This window comes from Sus scrofa, chromosome 4, assembly GCF_054392235.1.
Source record: "Sus scrofa isolate SSC_HxYL_T2T_F1_AM1 chromosome 4, Sscrofa_HxYL_maternal_Yorkshire_Landrace_v2.0, whole genome shotgun sequence".
Lineage (NCBI taxonomy): Eukaryota > Metazoa > Chordata > Mammalia > Artiodactyla > Suidae > Sus > Sus scrofa.
The window spans coordinates 72,935,584-72,952,852 of NC_139386.1; the positions used below are offsets into that span (position 1 = coordinate 72,935,584).

General features: G+C 38.4%; 1 protein-coding gene and 1 long non-coding RNA gene across 3 annotated transcripts in view; one reads left to right on the forward strand and one right to left on the reverse strand.

Moving 5' to 3' along the window:
- The window catches only part of LOC146403860 (uncharacterized), a 174,483-nt gene that overhangs the window by 52,341 nt on the left and 104,873 nt on the right, over positions 1-17,269 (forward strand). The window lies entirely within an intron of this gene.
- Positions 1-17,269, reverse strand: part of DNAJC5B (DnaJ heat shock protein family (Hsp40) member C5 beta) — an 84,488-nt gene that overhangs the window by 37,412 nt on the left and 29,807 nt on the right. For both annotated transcript variants that reach the window (XR_014842764.1, NM_001206401.1), the window contains exon 3: positions 11,585-11,712. Coding sequence is in view for 1 of the 2 variants with exons in the window: in NM_001206401.1 (NP_001193330.1) it covers positions 11,585-11,703 (119 nt within the window). In the remaining variant the exon portion in view is untranslated. The remainder of the gene's footprint in view (positions 1-11,584; positions 11,713-17,269) is intronic.

Sequence of the window (17,269 nt, forward strand, 5' to 3'; positions counted from 1 at the left end):
AACTTTAATCAAAGAAATCAAAGAAGATGTAAAGAAATGGAAAGATATTCCATGTTCCTGGGTTGGGAAAATCAATATTGTGAAAATGGCCATACTACCCAAAGCAATCTACAGATTCAATGCAATCCCTATCAAATTACCCATGACATTTTTCACAGAACTAGAACAAACAATCCAAACATTTATACGGAACCACAAAAGACCCAGAATCACCAAAGCAATCCTGAGAAACAAAAACCAAGCAGGAGGCATAACTCTCCCAGACTTCAAGAAATACTACAAAGCCACAGTCATCAAAACAGTGTGGTACTGATACCAAAACAGACAGACAGACCAATGGAACAGAATAGAGAATCCGGAAATAAACCCTGACACCTATGGTCAATTCATCTTTGACAAGGGAGGCAAGAACATAAAATGGGAAAAAGAAAGTCTATTCAGCAAGCATTGCTGGGAAACCTGGACAGCTGCATGCAAAGCAATATAATTGTAAGTTTGTACCTTCTGACCACCTTTACTCATTTCACCCACCCCAACCTCCACCTCTGACAACCACCAACCTGCTTTCTATAGCTATGAGTCTGGTTTGTCTTTTTTTTTTTTATTCTACATATAAGTGAGGTCACACATTATTTGTGATAATATATATTGTGGTATGTATTTTGATAATACTATATATATTCCATTGCATATGTACCACATTTTCCTTATCTGCTTATCCAGTGATGGACACTTAGGTTGTTTCCATGTCTTGATGTTGTAAATAATGCTGCAGTTAACATGGGCACAGATATCTTTTTAAGTTGTTTTTGTTTCCTTCATTTTAAATACCCAGAAGTGGAATTGTTGGATCATAGCTCCACTTTTAATTTTTTGAGGAACCTCCATGCTGTTTTCCAAGGTGGCTGCACCAATTTATATTCCTGCCAACAGTGCACAAGAGTTCTCTTTTCTCCACATTCTTACCAACAGTTGTTATTTCTTGTCTTTCTGATAATAGCCCTTCTAACAGGTATGAGGTAATATCTCTTTGTGGTTTTGATGTGCATTTCCCTGATGGCTGGTGGTGATGTGCATCTTCTCATATGCCTGTTGGCCATCTGCTTTTCCTCTTTGGAAAAATGTTCAGCTCTTCTGCCTGTTTTACTTTTTTTATTTTTTGCTTTTTAGGGCTGTATCTGCAGCATATGGAGGTTTCCAGGCTAGGGGTTGAATCAGAGCTGTAGCCACCGGCCTATGCCACAGCCACGTCAGATCTGAGCCATGTCTGTGACCTACACCACAGCTCATAGCAACACCAGATCCTTAAACTACTGAGTGAGGCCAGGGATCGAACCCATAACCTCATGGTTACTACTCGGATTCGTTTCTGCTGCACCACATTGGGAACTCCCTGCCTGTTTTTTGATCAGGTTTTTACGTTTGTTTTGATGTCGCGTTGTATGATGTATGCAGTTGTCTTGTAAATCAGAGAGGAAAAAAGAGGAATTACAAGCAGAGTAATTCATTCTTTTATATTTACCTATGAAGTTACTTTTACTGGTGTCCACTGATTCTTCATGTGGATTCAAGTTACTGTGTAGTGTATTTGCATTTCAGGCTAAAGACTCCTTTTAGAATTTCTTACAGGGAAGATTTCTCCTTCATTATTGAGGGGTAATTTTGGTAAATACGGAATCATTGGTTGACATATATTTTCTTTCAGCACTTTGAATATATCATCCTACTGCCTTCTTGCATCATAGTTTCTAATAAGATATCAGCTGTTGATCATATAGAAGACCCTTTATACATGATGAATCACTTTTCTTTTGCTGCTTTCCCAGCATACTTTTTGGGCTTTGAATATTTTTTTTTATGATGTGTCTCAGTGAGGATTTACTTGAGTTTATCCTAATTGGAGATCATCGAACTTCTTGGATATATAGATTAATATTTTTCATCAAATTTGGAATATTTTCATCCATTGTTTCTTCACATAATCTTTCTTCTTCTTTCTCCTCTCCTCTGGGACTCTTGTTATGTGTATGTTGCTATTCATGATGTTGTATACAGTGAAACTGACCTATCTTAAATTTCACTAACTCTTTTCTTCTGTCTACTCAAATCTACTATTGAGCCTGCCAATGAATTTTTCATCTTAGTTATTATAATTTTCAACTCTGGAATTTCTATTTGGTTCCTTTATGTAATTTTTATTATTTTATTGATATTCTGTATGTGGCAAGATATCACTTTGATCTTTTCCCTTAGTTCTTTATACATGATTTTCTTTAGCCTCTGACATATTTAGCTTATTTAAGTCTTTGTCTAATATGTCCAAATTTGGAACTTTCTCACGGATAGTTTCTATTGATTTTTTTTTAACCTTGCACATGGGTCTTACTTTCTGCATGTGCAGAGCCCTGGTCATGGGAGTAGCTTCTAGATTCCCAGGAATATATCAGGGATTTTCAAAGCTCTTCTTCCCCAAAGTACCTCATTCCCAGCCTTTCCTCCCAAGTTTCTCTAGTGAGTCTACTGTTGCCACAACTGTTACCCACTACCTCATGCAGCCCTGACTAAAAATTTGCCTATAAATGTTTTCAACAAATGCCCCCCCCCCCTTTCATAGCAACTTTAGCACTGTATAAGTTTTGCTTTAGGTAAGCTAAAACAAGCCTTTGTAGCAGATCTTCCAGGAGCCATCAGGTAGATCATCTAATGACAATGGATTATCTTCCACTGAAGTCTTTTCTGCTTGTTTTGGTACCACTGATACCAGGAATTCAAGCATTTATTTTCCAGGTTGCATGGTGAGCACAGTGTCAGACTAGGACAACTTAAAATGCCATGGAGTTCTCTGTTACTACCATGATTCAACTTGAAGAAAAAAAAGTGCAATGCGGGATCTTTATCCCACTGAGTGAGGCCAGGGATTGAACCCATATCCTCTGGATCCTAGTTGAGTTTGTTGCCACTGAGCCACAAGGGGAACTCCTGTTCTGCTTGTCTTTTTGTAAGTATCTTTAAACCCTTGCTAAATCTAACTTTTTATAAGGTAAGCTCTTTAAATGATATAAAGTATGTGTTTATAGGTAGATATAGATAAACATATATATAGATATATATGTATATTCATCTCTCACAGTAAAATGTAATAAGTATCCAATAGTAAATTGGTATTGAGTGAATGGGTGAAAAAAAAATGCATTGATCTTAATGATTCTAGTGCCAAAGAGTAACTGAAGTTAAAGCTGCATGAAGTGCTAAGAGGATCCAGTGGCAGATTTGCCATAGGAGAAGGGAGCTTATACACTGACCTGGAAGATAACTCCAACATAGCCTCATATACTCTTCTTTTTAGTGGAAGGTTTTGGAACTCAGGAAACAAATTAGTGCTTGATAAAGATTAATTTCAATTTATCTTGTGAGCTTGAATCATCACTTTGCCTTGTAAATATTTACAATTCTTCTATTAGCTATGCGTTCCCCTGACATTTAAACTTTATTCATAAGCAGCCTCTGTTATGACCTGTAATTGCTAATAAACATGGGTAAAAGCACCACAGATTGGGGTTGTCACAGATCACTATGGAAATGACACTCTTTCCTGCTCCTTGTGGAAACAGCATTTGCCTCACTTTGGTCTACTGTGAGGCAACTCACCTCTTCAGAGGTGGAAGATGATTTCCAGAAACTTCCATGTTAAATTGAATGACATAGAAGAATCGAGTGCTTGCTACTCTGTGAACCAAGATATTTGATACCTTGTCAACAAGAAGAAATTAAACTCACCTGTGGGCACAGAGAACCAGGTGTAATGTACAGAACAGTTTGCTTTGATTTTGTGGTTCTCTGAGGAGCTAAGGAAGAGCTTGACATTTCTCTGATTTCTTATCCAGTTGGCCAGCTCTATGTTAGGTTCTTGCCCCAAGAACACCGGGGAAACCAGTCATCCTTCCTTTTGGGCATCTTAAATTTGTTTCTATCTGATTTTTAGAACGTACACATCAGGAGTTCCTATTGTGGCCTAGTGGAACGAATCCGACTAGGAACCATGAGATTGCAGGTTCGATCCCTGGCCTTGCTCAGTGGGTTAAGGATTCAGTGTTGCTGTAAGCTGTAGTGTAGGTTGCAGACATGGCTTGGGTCCCACATTGCTATGGCTGTGGTGTAGATTGGCAGCTGTAGCTCCGATTAGACTCCTAGCCTGGGAACCTCCATATGCCATGGGTGCAGCCCCAAAAAGACAAAAAAAAAAAATGTATACATCAGTGTAAATATAAATTAACATTTAAATTACATATGAGATTTTTAAATACTTAAAACTTACATTTTTTGAATTACATAAGCAGCTCTATTTTCTACATAGTTTCCCGTTCCTTATCCCTTAACTACTTCTCACTTGGAGGCCCCAGAGTTATATAGAGTATACTGTGTCCATACTGAAACTATGGTCTTTCCTTGTTCATCTGCCCCTCTCTATTTACTGAATCAGTAAATGACTTCCTCTTCAGCTCGATGACCAAGCATTTGAGAAAGGATCTTGTAGTGGCCATGGAGATGCCCACCGAGTGAGCAGGAAAGCAAATATCTCAACAGGGTAGATACTTGGTTTGGTGGAGCAACACTGCTATATGGGAATGAACTGGCTCTTGGGAAACTTTCCCAGGGGAACCTTCTAGAAGGAGTTGGGTGGTAGAGACTTTATAGGGAATCTGAGTTATTTGAAAGAGGCTTGTATTGGGAGCTATGTAGAAAATACTCTTATTTCAGCAACCTGCCATCTCCCCAGTTGTCCCACCATTCACTGGTGTCTCTCTCCTCCTCTCTTCCTCCACAAGCTTTCTACCTCAAAATTCCTGTTGGCTCAGAGAGATTGTTTAAATTATGTGAGAGGGGAAAGCATTCTTGTTTAAAGCTATGGCAGATATGTGAAAGGTGGGTATCTAAACTTTAAAAGATTAACTCAGTTGAATCTCCCTTAGACAGCATGAAAAGACCTTCAGGCAGTGGGAGGATAAGGGGAAAACATTGGTTCATCTCATGAAACACTGGTAGGATTAAATGACATGACCCAACAATTAAAAAATTGGATTAAATAAACCTTAGACTTCAAACTCCTTGGAATTACTGTGCTCTGCATGACCAAAGGCAGATTTATTCCATAATGAAGATCCTGGATAAGACTCAGACCATGAGAGTCTCACTCTGTGATATGGCACTTTTGACATGGCGCAAAAGCTCACCTTATGCTAGATAAATGGTTTGTGATGGCAGGTTAATTTTAGACTTTTAAGGATGATGAGGATATCTGTCGATTCTTAGTAGTACCTGGTATTTTTACTGTGCTTTTCCACCAAGGGCTCTATGCACTTTGCAAAAGCGATCTCACTTCTCTTTACAAAATCTCAATGAGACAAGTGCTTCAGTAGATTAGGGACTGACACAGTAGAAACCTTCTGTCATCCTCCCTGCTATCCTTTGAGTTAGCTGGGGGTTCCAACTTAGCTGACTAATGAAGTATGGTTGTACTTCTTATGTGGGAAAAACAATGATGTAAGAGAAAGATGGTTTATTCACAGAAAGATTCTATGATAAAGATCTATAAATAGACATAGGAAGACACAAAGATAGGTCTGTGTGAGCCTGCTGTTTTGGTATTCTCTTTAAAAAAAAATCAAGAACTATAGATGCTGATAATGTCCTCCCAAATCTATACCCTCTTAGAGAACATTGCCCCTTTTCCTTCTCATAGAGTTGGATCCCACAGCCCTTGCTAAGTGGTAGTGGGGATTTGTGATTCCAGATCTCTGGTCAGAGCCAGATAGACATGGGTGCACAGCTGACCCAGCGGGGTCCATTAGATACTAACTCTAGGAATTTGAAATTGGGACATGGCAATAAGTGGAAAGTGGACAGGAAGCAAAATAGTTTCTCACTTCCCTCCTCCATCTTCCTTTCTGGGACCAAGGGAAACTTTGTTTCCCCCTCTGAGAAGCTCTAGGTTTGTTTAAAGAGGTCTTGATGGAAAACAACCTAAGTATCTATGAACAAATAAATGAGTTAATCCTTGGACAGCTATGCCATGGAAGACCATAGAGCAGAATGAAACTTTTTATGAACTGATCACTTAGAATTATCTTCAAGATATATAAAGAGAAGAATGCAAAGCATAAGATAGGAGTAGATAGTACACCACAATTTGTATATCAAGGAAGGAAAACTTTAACACATACCTAGACTATTTACATTTAATCTAATTATCTAATTATTAATGTTTGAGCTTAAGCCCTTCATTTTATTATCTGTTTGTGTCCTCTGTTTCTCATTTCTCCATTTTCCCTCTCATCTTTCTGGGGGTTATTTGAACATTTTTAAGGATTCCATCTTGATTTATTTGTAGTTTTTTGGCATGTATTACTTTGTGTACTCTTTTTAGTGGTTGGACACATTTTATACATAATACGTGTGTGTGTGTGTGTGTGTGTGTGTAATTTATCACAGTCTACTGATATCAGTGTTTTGCCAATTTGAGTGAAGTGCAGAAATCTTACTCCCATTTAGGTCCCATTATCTTCTCCACTTTCAATTATCATTGTCTTAAGTATCAGATAGTGTTATAATTTTTATACCAGTCATCATAAATAATTTAGAAAACTCATGAGAAGAATAGTCAATTGTATTTACCCATATTTCTGCATTCCTCATTGTTCTTTCTTCCTTTCTGATGATCCAAAATTCCTTCCTTCATCATTTCCTTTCTTTTGAAGAACATCCTTTAGCTATTCTTTGAGGAGATTCGGTAGTAATTAATTCTTTTACTTTTCCTTAATCTGAGAAGGTCTTTCTTTCCCCTTAATTCCTAAAGTATAGTTTCACCAGATATAGAATTCACAGTTCTTTTCTTTTAGCACTTGAAAAAATGTTGTATCACTTCTTGCCACTGTTATTTCAGATGTGGAATCTGTTGTCATTTGAATTACTGTCCCCACATACGTATTATTTGTTTCTCTGTTTGCTTTTAAGATATTTTCTTTGTCTTCGGTTTTCAGAGGTTTACTTGTGATGCGTCTTGGCATGGATTTATTTAGTTTTATACTATTTGATCTGTAGGTTTATATGTTTTATCAAATTGGGGGAATCTTCTGGCATAATTTTTTTGAGTAACACTCAGGCCTACTCTCTTTCTCCTCCCCTTCTAGGACACCAGTTGAATCCTTTGTTGTGGACTCACAGTTTCCTGTGACTGTTCATTTTCAGTTTATTTTCTCACTGCTGTTCGATTGTATAAATGCTATTGATCCGTCTTCATTGATTTTATCCCCTGTCATCTCCACTATACTACTGAGATCATCCAGTTAGTTGTGTATCAATTCTATAATATCTATTTGGTTCTTTAATTTTATAACTTCTTTTTCTTTACTAAATTTTCTGGTTTTTTCACTTGGTTCAAGAGAATTTGTAATTGCTCATTCATTTTTGTGATGATTACTTTAAAATACTTAGATAATTCCAGTGTCTGGTTCATCTCAGTGTGGAAGTCAGATGATTGTCTTTTCTCATGCAAGTTGGGATTTCCTCTGTTCTTTGTATACAATGAGTGATTTTAATCTGGACATTTTGACTATTATGTTAGGAGACTCTGGTTCCTGTTCATATTTGTTTATTTTAGCAGATAGTCACTTTGGGTTTAACATGCAAGTCCTAGCCTACTTTTATGGGCAATGGTTCCAATGACAGTCTAATTTTCAGAGCCTCTGTGGTGCTATTTTGGTGGGTTTGGTTTGTCTCCTGCCTCCTGTTTCCCCCACTGGTGCTTGTTAGTACTAGTTGAGTAAGTGCAAGGCTCTCTAGCCTGAGTTGCCTAGTGCCTTTAGGTTGGGGAAAGGAATCTCCAGGCTACAGGGACAAAAACACTTCCTGGGCTGGGTGTGTGTTGTGGCAGAATCCCCTGTAAAGCAGGGTCTCTGGGTGAGAGAGCAGCGTTTCAGGCTGCTGGGAAAGTCCACTGGCTGGCTTTTGTTAGGGGAATGTTCATTTAGTCCTCTGCTGTTTCTGCTGGGATTTTCTAGAGTTGTTGGTAGGAATCCTATTCAGTTTGGAGGAAGAATAAGACTACCTTGCTGCCTTCCATTGCTAGAGTGGGTGTCAGGAAAGGCAGGCCTGGATTACCTTTCCTTGGGCGCAGAGTCATAAGATACCTAGTCACTGTGTCATTCCTTTGGTCCTGTGGTCCTCAAGAAATTCACCTCTTCTTTTTACCTTTCAAGCCTCTCTCTCTCTCTCTCTCTTTTTTTTTTTTTTTTCTCGTGTTATTTCCAAGGCTTTAAGTCATGCATACAGGGAGGATCTGGGAGAGAGACACCTGTACCATCTTGCCCAGACCAGAAGGGCTCTATATATGTTTAATAGGCATAAGATGTCTTTAGAAAGGTACAAAAAGAATTGCTCTCCCTGGGAAGAGAACCTGGGAGATAGCAGGGAGACTTTTTTGTATACTTGCTTTTGTGTTCTCATTTTAACCTAGTCAAAAATAAAATATGAGAAAAAAAATCTTCTAGTTCAGCCTTGTTTTCAAGAGCACAACCAAGGATTACAGCAGAAGTCAAAGCAGCGTATGGATTCAACAGTTGGTAATTTTATTGAACTTCACTGACTTTTAATTTCACTATATTGTCACTGCTTTGATCCAGATCCCTGAATATAAGAAGAATATTCTCAGTGGACTTTCAGCCTGCTCATACATTTTGAATAACTTGCAGAATACAAATGTGTAATTTAGTTAGAAGTAGATGCTTTTGGCAGCATACTAGTACCCTAATCAGCTGAAAAAATAATATTTGTATGACATTAAAACAAAATTAATAGGAAGACACTGATTACATGAAAAGACTTTAGGTTGTAATTATTAAACTTGCAAACAACTCAGCATAATTAGTGCCTTAATTAGGATATGACCTGAAATTTTAGCTTACAAAATAAATAAAGGCAATTAAAAAGTAAAGTGGGCTTTAGAACTTGTAGTTAGGTATTGCTTTTTTTCTCATTCTGGAGAGCATATTTGTAGGTATTATGGTTACAATGCAATTACTTTGATTTCCAATCCCACCCACATCATACTATCTTAGCCCAAAGCCTTAAAAGTCAAGTTTAGTGACCCTCAACCAAGGTCATCTACCCTCAGAGAGGAGAATAGCTCCCAGGTACACTCCTGGGTAGCTCTAGAGTGCAGTGAAACGTCAAAGGCTGTTTCTTCTCCAGCACTTTAAGTGAAATATAAACTAGGAGATTGATTTTGACTTTGACCAAAATCAACCCTTTTCACAAAGCTATTCAGATCCAAATGGCAATTTTTATCACTGTCATTTATTCTTCAACACATGCTTCTTGAGGACATTTCAGGTCCCACACTTTATCACATGGTGAAGGTTCCAATCCAAAGTAAAATAATTTTCCATTAGTAGATTAAAATGGAGAATTCAATAAATTTTGGTGGTCTAGTGATTTGGGAAAAAGTTAATCTGGCGTCCTACCTTCATTCTTGGTGTCAAAATAAACTCCAAGTGGATCAAAGATTTAATATAAAAGCAAAATCATAAATGTACTAGAAGAAATATAGGTTAATATTTTTATAGTATTGTAATCAGAAGAGGCTTTTTAACCATGATGAATAAAACAAAAGCTATTAAGGAAATGACTAAGAAATTTGCCTAGTTAAAAATCCTGAACTTCCTGCGTTCCCGTCGTGGCTCAGTGGTTAAGGAATCTGACTAGGAAACATGAGGTTGTGGGTTTGATCCCTGGCCTCACTCAGTGAGTTAAGCATCTGGTGTTGCCATGAGCTGTGGTGTAGGTTCCAGATGCAGCTCAGATCTGCGTTGCTGTGACTGTGGCATAGGCCAGCGGCTACAGCTCTATGGCCTGGGAACCGCCATATGCTATGGGTGCTATGGGTGTGGCCCTGGAAAAGACAAAAAAAAAAAAAAAGGGGCCAAAAATATTCTGAACTTCCACAGAGCAAAAAACAAAGTTTTAAAACCTAATTCAAGACATCAAGAAGTTGGAGTTCCCGTCGTGGCGCAGTGGTTAACGAATCCGACTAGGAACCGTGCATGAGGTTGTGGGTTTGGTCCCTGCCCTTGCTCAGTGGGTTAGACCGGAGGCTACAGCTCAGATTTGACCCCTAGCCTGGAAACCTCCACATGCCGCGGGAGCGGCCCTAGAAATGGCAAAAAGACAAAAAAAAAAAAAAAAGACATCAAGAAGTAACTGATTAAAATCTGAAACTTTCATTTTTGTTTTGATTCCTTTTTCTTCTAAAGACACAGCTTTATTCCTTGATAAATAAGGAAATGATTGGAAATATGCATCATCATTTTTGTATAAAGATGTTAAGTATATTAAGGATATTTAGTATAGGAAAATTAAAGATTTATATTTTAAAAAATAGCTTATGAGGTAATTAGTTTAGAATAGCCATAGTCTGATGGCATTGAAAAATTGCAATATTAAATAGCACCAAAATATTTTCATCATTGAACCTTGTTAAAAAAGAAAGCTAATTAGTTGGTGGGAATGTAGATTGGTGCAGCCACTGTGGAAAATAATAGGGAGATTTCTCAAAAAACTAAAAATAGATCTGCCATATGATCTAGTATTTCCACTCCTGTGTATATATCTGGAAAAAAACAAAAACAAAAACACCCCACTAATTCAAAAAGACATGCACCCAGTATAGGGGTGGGAGAGTGAGAGTTACAAACTATTGGTTCTAAGATAGGCCGAAGGGTATATTGTACAACTCTGGAAATATAGCTAATATTTTGTAATAACTGTACATGTAAAATGACCTTTTAAAATTTTTAACTTAAATAAATAACAGTGAGATATGACCAAAAACAGAAACATGGTTAGAGAATATAGATAAATCCAATTTTTGTGTAAAATGTCTTATCTATGCTTTCTTAAAAGCTAGAAGGAAAAAATATCAATGATAATTATCACTAGAGGTAAAATTATGGATAAATGTTATTGTCTTCATTTTAATAATTTCCAAAGTTTCCATAATAAGTAAATTATTTTTTACTTAATCCTTCTAAAAATTCTTTGGCACTTTAAAGAAAAAGGTTATTTCCGTTTTTTTTCAGAATAGCTAACTTGGAACTAAATCAGATATGAAAGGTAAAAGTTGAAGACTTGAAAAGCATGGCACAATATAGAGATTGCGGGGGAAAAAAAAAAAAAGCCCCTCTTTATTACTTAAAATCCATCTACCAGATTTGGTAAAGCTATCTCATGGGGATTAAATCACAACTCCTGGTCATTCTGACTGTCTGTCTATCTCTAATAATGCAGGCCTAGAACACAGGCTGCTCTTTGTAAGGCCCAGCATTGTAAGAGAGTTCTTTCATAAGATCAGTGTCATGCTTGTCCATTCGCAACTGCCTATGTTGCAAAATGGGGAACAGAACACAAGTTCCAGAACTCTGATTACTGAGTCTTAGAAGGAAGCTTATGTCTTTAATTGGAGGCACTTGCCAATCACAAAATAACTATCACTAGTAGTACAGGAAGTGTCATCATTGAACTTCCTCTGTACCTGTAGGTTTTCTTAATTTCTTCATTTGATGCTCCCTTATGCAGACCAAGAATTTCATATAGAGCTTCTCCAGATGTTGACATAGTCCGCTGTCTTTCGTTAGGTATGTTACATGCCATTTTCTCCAGCTGCAAAACCAAGCGTGAAAAATAGCCATGTAAGTTGTGTATACTGGATCCCACTCTCTAAAGGGGAAGATAGTTCATTTCTGACCTTTTGTAAAATGACAATCTGAAGTACATCTTTGTGCCAGCTGCACACAAGAAGAAAAAGATTGGGAGAGCCAACACTAGGGCTTCAAGTCAGGGTGTTAAAGGCTACAGGCAGCCATGCAAATGGAATATGGTATTGTCCACATGGCTAAACAGAAGCAAAATGTTATCAAAATATCCACCTAACTCAGAATTGTTAAAAATCAATCCTCATAGGTCAGGTATATGTAGTTTTTTTGGTTGGAATTTATATAACTCCTTTTTTGTGTATTTTTCAAATTTAGCCAGCAATGGAAATAATCGTCTATTGTACTTCAACCCTTTGGGCTGAGCTATTGTTAGAGTAAGAGTTTTTTTAAAAAAACAAACAGACTTCCAGTCGTGGCGCAGTGGTTAACGAATCCGACTAGGAACCATGAAGTTGCAGGTTCAGTCCCTGGCCTTGCTCAGTGGGTTAAGGATCCAGCGTTGCCTTGAGCTGTGGTGAAGGTTGCAGACGCAGCTCGGATCCTGCGTTGCTGTGTCTCTGGCGTAGGCTGGTGGCTGCAGCTCTGATTCAACCCGTAGCCTCGAAACCTCCATATGCTGCGGGAAGCAGCGCTAAAAAAGGTGAAAAGACAAAAACAAAACAAAACAAAACAAACAGACTGTTTAAAGTATGGGAAAAAAAAATCCTAGTCTCCTCTGAGAACCCCATTAGAACTTCTCTGCAGCTGTGGGATACCAGCGTCCTCCCCACCCCTGTCCCACGGTGTTCCTGGGGGCTGCACCTGAGATAGCTCCTTTCCCTGTGGTCTATACAGAAAGGGCTGTGCCACCCCAAGTCCCACAGAGATATCTTCCTGCTATGTTCTGGCTGTAGGAGGGGAACCCAGAGAAGCAAGCACACCTCTGGACATTCCTGCATGCACCACGTAACCTCTCCAAGCCTTAATGTTCACTCGTAATGTAAGAATAATAAAACCCACATCATAAGGATACCTTAAGTATTTAGAAACAGTGCATATAACATACCTAGGACGTAGTAACTTCAAAGATTTTTATTAAAGGAGGCATAGTATGTAATTCAGAGAGCACACTGTAGTTAGACCCTCTGGGCTGGAATGTTGGCCTTGCCATGACCAGCTGCGTTACCTTCCTGATCTACAAATTACACACAAAAATAGGCCTAAACTCATGGAGCTGTTGTAAGAATTAAATGAGTTAATATATTAAAAAATAAAAACAAATACCAGTGTTCATAGCAGCATTATTCATGGAAACCAGAAAAATGAAAATGTAGATAAAATGAAATATTACTCAGCTATAGAAAGAAATGGAATTCTGACACATGCTATAATATGATGAACTTGAAAACATTATATAAGTGAAATAAGCCCATCACAAAAGGACAAATATTATGTGTTCTTCCTCTTATATGAGTACCTTGAATGGGCATATTCATAGAGACAGAAAGTAGAATAGAGGTTACCAGAGGCTAGAGGAATGGGGAATAGGAAGTTGTTGCTTAATAGGTTCAGAGTTTCTATTTGGGATAATTAAAATTTCTGGAATAATGGTGATGGTTAAATATCACTGTGATTTTACTTCATGTCATTGAGTTGTCTACTTAAAAAATAGTTAAAATAGTAAATTTTATATAATATTTTATCACAAAAACAAAATAAAAAATAACTGCTTGTATTGGAAGTTCCTCTGACCAGGAAGAAAATCAGTTCCTCCTTGAAAAATCATTTATCTCTCTTGGCTTTGGGCTTTGTGCAGCAAGTGCTGTAAGAATGAATGAATGTGAATGAAGAAATATACCAGGGCTCAGAGAATGGTACCAGGGCTGTGGAGATACTCATGTTCAACACAAGGATCCCTGGTGACAACAGTAGTGGCAGCAGCAGAACCAAATGGACACATCCCAGTGGTGGGAGGGCTTGGTTGGAGCCAGCCTCCCAGCTCTGCTGCCACCAGACTGACTGAACCCACAGGCTCTCACCTGGTGGGTTAGGGCAGCTTAGGGCCCTAAGACCCCACGTGGCACAGTGAGTCCCCACATGGCTTGTGGTCCTAAGTAATTTAGTTAAGAAGAACAATGTGAAGAACTTCAAAATGTTTTTGTGAGCCTTTAGCTTCCTGAGTGGAGAAAAGGAAGCCAGTACTGAAGGAAATCAGACCCCAGACAACAATCCTGCAGCCCTGAAGACACTGGGGACAAAACTGACTTAAGGAAGATGACAGAACAAGGACAGAGGCAGGGCTGCATTGTCTCCTCCTCAGTTAGCCTGCCATGAAAGTGGAGCTTCTGGAGCCCAGAGGGCCTCTAGTCCCCAATCTCTGGTTCACACAAGGACAAGAGGAGGAGGAATCCTAACTTTTTTTTTATTAAAGTATACTTGATTTATAATGTTGTGTCAATTTCTGCGGTATAGCAAAGTGACCTAGTCATTCATATATATGTGTGTGTGTGTGTGTATATATATATAATATATATATATGTGATGGAAGATGCTATATATATAATATATATGTGTGATGGAAGATACTATATATATTATATATATATATGTGATGGAAGATACTATATATATATATGATGGAAGATACTATGTATATATATGGTGGAAGATACTATATATGTGATGGAAGATACTATATATATATATGATGGAAGATACTATACACACACACACACACACACACACACACATTCCCTTTATTGTAGTATCTTCCATCATGTTCCATTCTAAGAAACTGGGTATAGTTCCCTGTGCTATATTGTAGGACCTCATTGCTTCTCCATTCTAAATGTAATAGTTTGCATCTACTAACCCCAAAATCCAAGTCCCTCCCACTCTCTCCCTTCTCCTTCTTGGCAACCACAAGTCTGTTCTCTCGGTGCATGAGTCTGTTTCTGTGTTGTAGATAGGTTCATTTGTGCCATATTTTAGATTCTACATGTAAGTGATATCATATGGTATTTGTCTTTCTCTTTCTGACTTCACTTAGTATGAGAATCTCTAATTCCATCCATGTTACTGCAAATGGCATTGTTTTATTCTTTTTATGGCTGACTCATATTCCATTGTTTATATGTACCATATCCTCTTAATCCATTCATCTGTTGATGGACGTTTAAGTTGTTTCCATGTCTTGGCTATTGTGAATAGAGCTGCTGTGAACATACAGGTACATGTATATTTTTGAATTGTACTTTTGTCTGGATATATGTCCAGGAGTGGGATTGCTAGATCATATGATAGTTCTATATTGAGTTTTCTTGGAACTTCCATTCTGATCTCCATAGAGGTTGTACCAATTTATAAGGAATCTTAATTTTGTCTGCCACAAAACAAAACCTAGCCCATGTCTGTACTGACTGATACTCACTCAGTAAACCACAGCACTTATTTTTATTACTGATCTCGCTTACCTTTCTCACTTAGCCGTCGCAATTTCCCTAGGAAGGAAATAATGCAAGACTTGGGGCTGGGTCATTCATCCCTGTGTTCCAGGCCTGCAGCACAGTCCCATCTTGGAACCACAGCCTAGCTGACTATTCAAAAATGAAGAAGAAACTGCCTGAGTAATTGACACCCTCCCCCTACTTCCTTTCCTGTCCCCTGTCTCCTGCTGCCACCACATATGTATGCTCAGGATGCTGATATGCTGCCCTACACTTCCACCTAATTGTTCCAGGTAATGGCGACAGCTGGCAGGGAGGCTTCTCACAAGCCACACTAAATGTCATGAATGAATGGGATTTGGAAATTTGGAAAGCAGGGACTTCTTTGTGTCTTGGTAGACAAGGAGTAGGGCCATAGTCATCATGCTTTGTCTTGCTAGGTAGTAAGATTCCCAAAGTCACTAATGATTCAAATCCTAGCACCATAGAATATGGAGTTAGAGGACATCTAAGACAACTTAACAAATGCTTTCTAGGGCATTCTGATGGAGATCATTGTAGTAAACAACTTTATTAGCCCATTAACTCTCTTTTTTCCTCCTTTTCCATGGCACCATATGCTTTTCCTGAGACCTGCCTCAGTCTTACCTGATCTCAGTTGAGTAGACCAGGAGTGGGTACCTTATGCAAACCAAGTCAACTAGAATCCTTCCCTAGGATTTTGTTTGTTTGTTTGTTTTTGTTTTTTAGGGCCACACCCACTGCATATGGAGGTTCCCAGGCTAGGGGTTGCATTGGAGCTACAGCCACCAGCCTATACCACAGCTCACAGCAACGCCAGATCCTTAACCCATGGAGGGAGGCCAGGGATTGACTCCACAACCTCATGTCATGGTTCCTAGTTGGATTCATTTCCATTGCACCATGATGGGAACTCCCCTTAGGATTTTTTTTTTTAATGTAAAACCTATAAAATGTAAAATTTGGGTGTTGTTGGTAGGGCTGAAATGAGAGAGATTGAAACAGATCTGCAGGAGATGAGCAGTGATACAAGATGGAGACAGAGCCTCAGTGGGTCCAGTCCCCTGGTTCTGGTTGTTTTTCAGTACACTTGCCATCTCTCCATTCCAGCAGTTTGTCAATCAACCCTTCCTTGAATTGAGCCAATAAAACTCCTCCCTCTATACAAATTTACGCACATTGTTTTCTTTTGATCATCATGTTTTAGCTAGATTTTGGTCCCTGTCAACCAACTCTCTTTAGAGTCATATACCTCAAACACCAATAGTGGGTCCCTGAGCACCTCCAAGCCAAGCTAATTTATTGTGGATTTTTTTTTTTTTTGGTCTTTTTGCCTTTTCTAGGGCCACTTCCCACAGCATATGGAGGTTCTCAGGCTAGGAGTCTAATTGGAGCTGTAAATGCCAGCCTATGCCAGAGCCACAGCAATGCAGGATCCGAGTCATGTCTTCGACATACACCACAGCTCACAGCAACGCCGGATCCTTAACCCACTGAGAAGGCCAGGGATCGAACCTGCAACCTCATGGTTCCTAGTCGGATTCATTAACCACTGTGCCATGATGGGAACTCCTATTGTGGATTTTTCTTAAATCACTGCACCTACTCTTCTTTTAAATTTAACATGGCTTCCAGGTACTTGGGAATGAATACTTTAGGCTAATAACAATGATGTGTATACTAAGATATTCCAACCAAACAGATTCAGATGTATTGTATAGACAGTCCTAATATGGATAAAGAAGCAATGATAAATCTGGGTCAATACATTTTCATAAGAAAAGTTTGAGGAGAAGTATTCAAGAAAAAATAAAAGTATGGCAAATAGTTATCTTTGTTTTCTCTATATTCAGCATTCTAAAGAAACAGTTGTAATTTTGAGGGAATAAAATCTTAGTATTCATTCTTCATCATCTCTCCCAAGAAATGAGTTGTCATGGCTCCGATAAATCAACATATTGTCCTAAAATCAATTTCAGCAAAGCACAGACTTGCACAATTTCCCAGTTTGGGTTGGGACTTCGTTTTCCTCAAGACTGCCTCCCAAAGTTATCCCAG